Source organism: Propithecus coquereli, unplaced genomic scaffold (genome assembly GCF_000956105.1).
Source record: "Propithecus coquereli isolate 6110/MARCELLA unplaced genomic scaffold, Pcoq_1.0 Scaffold386, whole genome shotgun sequence".
In the NCBI taxonomy this organism is placed as follows: Eukaryota; Metazoa; Chordata; class Mammalia; order Primates; family Indriidae; genus Propithecus; species Propithecus coquereli.
Genome location: NW_012149574.1, coordinates 2,404,209 through 2,407,231, shown reverse-complemented (window position 1 = coordinate 2,407,231; position 3,023 = coordinate 2,404,209). Strand labels below are relative to the sequence as shown.

The 3,023-nt window shown below is 31.4% G+C and overlaps 1 protein-coding gene across 1 annotated transcript in view; it reads right to left on the bottom strand.

Moving 5' to 3' along the window:
* SLC9C1 (solute carrier family 9, subfamily C (Na+-transporting carboxylic acid decarboxylase), member 1) overlaps positions 1-3,023 on the bottom strand; it is an 88,395-nt gene that overhangs the window by 1,161 nt on the left and 84,211 nt on the right. The window contains exon 19 of the mRNA XM_012652224.1: positions 658-826. Coding sequence (XP_012507678.1) covers positions 658-826 — 169 coding nt within the window. The remainder of the gene's footprint in view (positions 1-657; positions 827-3,023) is intronic.

Below are 3,023 nucleotides of genomic sequence, written 5' to 3'. Positions count from 1 at the left end.
TGGAACCAAACACATAAAGAAAAAGAATATTATTAGAACAAGTTATATCCATTTATTTGTTAATGTCACAAACACTTACTGAGTACCCACTATGCATTATGCAAAGTGTTAGGGGCTGGGTATTAAAAGATGGATGAGCTTAAAAATACAGTAGGAGAGGGAGATGTAAATATAATGGTAATATAATGTATCCAAAGCAATAGTAAAGGTATATACTGGATACAATGGTGGCAACATTGGTCCTCTAAACTCAGGATGGGCCACAGGATGTTTTTTTCTGATGTGGCATTTGACTACAAAGCCTACTTCTCTGGGTACCGGTGGTGGAGATGTTTCCAGAGGAACAATAAGCAGGAAAAGTTTGAAAAAAAGATTAAAAGAAAGGGCATTTCAAGAAAAGTAAATAGCTCCCACAGATGAATGGAATTAGAAAACAATGTAAAGTGTGTGGGATACCATAAATAGTTCGGTGTAAATAGGGTTGTATGGCAAATGGGAAACCAATGAAGATAGAGAGGGAGGCAGGATTCAGATGGTGGAAGGATTTTTTATATTATTCAAAGGGGTTTTGATTTTATCCTATAGGCAATAAGGAACATTTAGAGAATTTTAAACTAGAAAGTATCACAGTTAAATCTTTATTTTTAAAATGATTATTAGTTGGTAAATTAAAGATAATATTAGAAAATAAAAATATTACCTGAATGAAGTCTATATGGTCTTTTTCTTTATCTAGCCATGGAACATGATACAGAACTTCTTCAACAGTAAGAGGCTTGATAACAGATTGAAACTCAAGCACTTGTCTTTTTTTGGTCAAGATGAACTAAAACCAAAAATTTAAGAAAGGAGATGAACTGAACTGCTGTTTACAGAATGTTTAAAACAACTGTGTCTTTCTACTATTCCCTATTCTTGATCTTCTGAGATTTTTGTTCTTCCATGAAAACCTCTAACCTCTTTCCTTTTAAGGATTTTTTTTATCTCTTTGTATGATCATTATTCCGAAGTCACAGATTAAACTATTAAAACTAAACCTTTTTACTGAAGTATAGCCAATGTGAAAAAAAGTGTACAAATAAATGTTCACTGAAAGATTATTTACAAAGTGAAAACATCAGCACCCAGATTAAGAAATAAAATATTTGCTACCCTAGAGTCCTCCCTTATGTTCTCTTCTAATCACTACTTCTACCCAAAGATAACCACATTCTTCTACTATCATAGTTTATCTTTTTCTGGTTTTTAGCTTTATCTTCATGAAATATACTTGCTTGTATTTGGGTTCCTTTGCTCAACATGTTTTTGAGATTCATCTATGGTGTTACATATAGCAAAAATTCATTCATTTTATTTTCATTGTATAGTATTATGTTGTATGGATATTCCACTGCTTTATTTATCTACTGCTGATTGACATTTGGGTTGCTTCAATTTGGGGCTTTGACAAGTAATGCTGCTATGAATATTTGTTTACATATATACACATTTCTATTGAGTTTATGGTTATCTAATCTAACTCCTGGGTCATAAGATGTGGATATGTTCAATTTTTGTAGATACTGCCAAACAATCTTCCAAAGTGGTTGCATCAATTTACATTCCTACTCTAATGTTTCAGTTGTCCCACATTGTTGTCTACACTTGATATTGTCAGTTTTTTAAAAAATTTAGGTACTCTGGTGATTGTATACTTGTATTTCATTTTGGTTTTAATTTGCATCAAGCTTATGACAATGATATTTAGCACCTTTCCTTATGCTTATTGGCCATTTAAAATACCTTCTGCTGCAAAGTACATTTTCAAATCTTTTTGAAACCCATTAAAAACATGGATTTTCTGCCTGTTTTTATTGATTTGTAAGAGATTTCTTTGTATATTCTGAGTATGAGTCCTTTATTGGAAATATTTATCGTGCAAATATCCTTTCTCAGTGCATTGTCTTTTAATTCTCTTAACTTTTTAATAAAGAACAATTCTCAATTTTAAAATTATTTAAATCCAATTTTGTGCCTTGTTTAGGAAATCTTTGCCTATGCCAAAATCATGAAAATTCTCTTATGTCACCTTGTAGAAACTTATTGTTTTACCTTTTACAGTTATGTCTATAATTTATCTGGAATTGATTTTTTGTGTATAAGATAAGGGTTCAGAATGAAATAGTAGAACTCTACACAAAAATTCCCAAAAAATTATGAGAAAAAATTGAAACATAATTGAATGGAGAGATATCATGTAAATAGATTGAGTCAATATTACAAAGATGTCAATTCTACCCAAATTGATATACAAGCTTAATAGAATCCCAATGGGAATTTCAGTAGGCTATTTAGTGGAAATTTCCAAGCTGACTTTAAAATTTATTTGAAAGTACAAAATGCAAAAACTAGTTAAAATAATATTGAAGAAAAGAACAAAGCTGAAAGAGATACACAGTCAAATATGAAGATTTACTAAGTTTCAGTAATCAGGACACTGTGATTTAGTTCAATGATAAAAAAAATTAAACAATAAAACAATAGAACAAAAAAGAGTCCAGAAACTTATCCACATCTACACAGTCACTTAATTTATGACAAAGGCTCCAGTACAGTGCAATGGAGTAGAATGGTCTTTTCCATAAATGATGCTGGGTCAACTGATTATTCCTATGGGAAAAGTGTTAATGTTAACCTCGCATTGTTAGGTAAGGCATTCTAAGTAAGTGGCATTGCTCCTGTTCACTATTTCTATTTCCTGCAAGGTAAACTTTCTTCATAATCAGATATATTGGTCTTGGTTTTCTAAGTTCAAAGTTCTCCTACACATATCTCTTTCTATTTTTGGATTTTTATAGTGTTACATTTCAGAGCATGGGTTGTAGAATTAGAATGCCTAGATTAGAATACTGTCTCCATACTTACTAGCTCTCTGACTTTGGGGTAAGTTATTTAATCTTTCTGTGCCTCAGTTTCCTCTCTTATAAAATGGGGCAAGAATAGTATCCTAGTAATAGGGTTGCTGTGAAGGTCAAGTGAGTAAG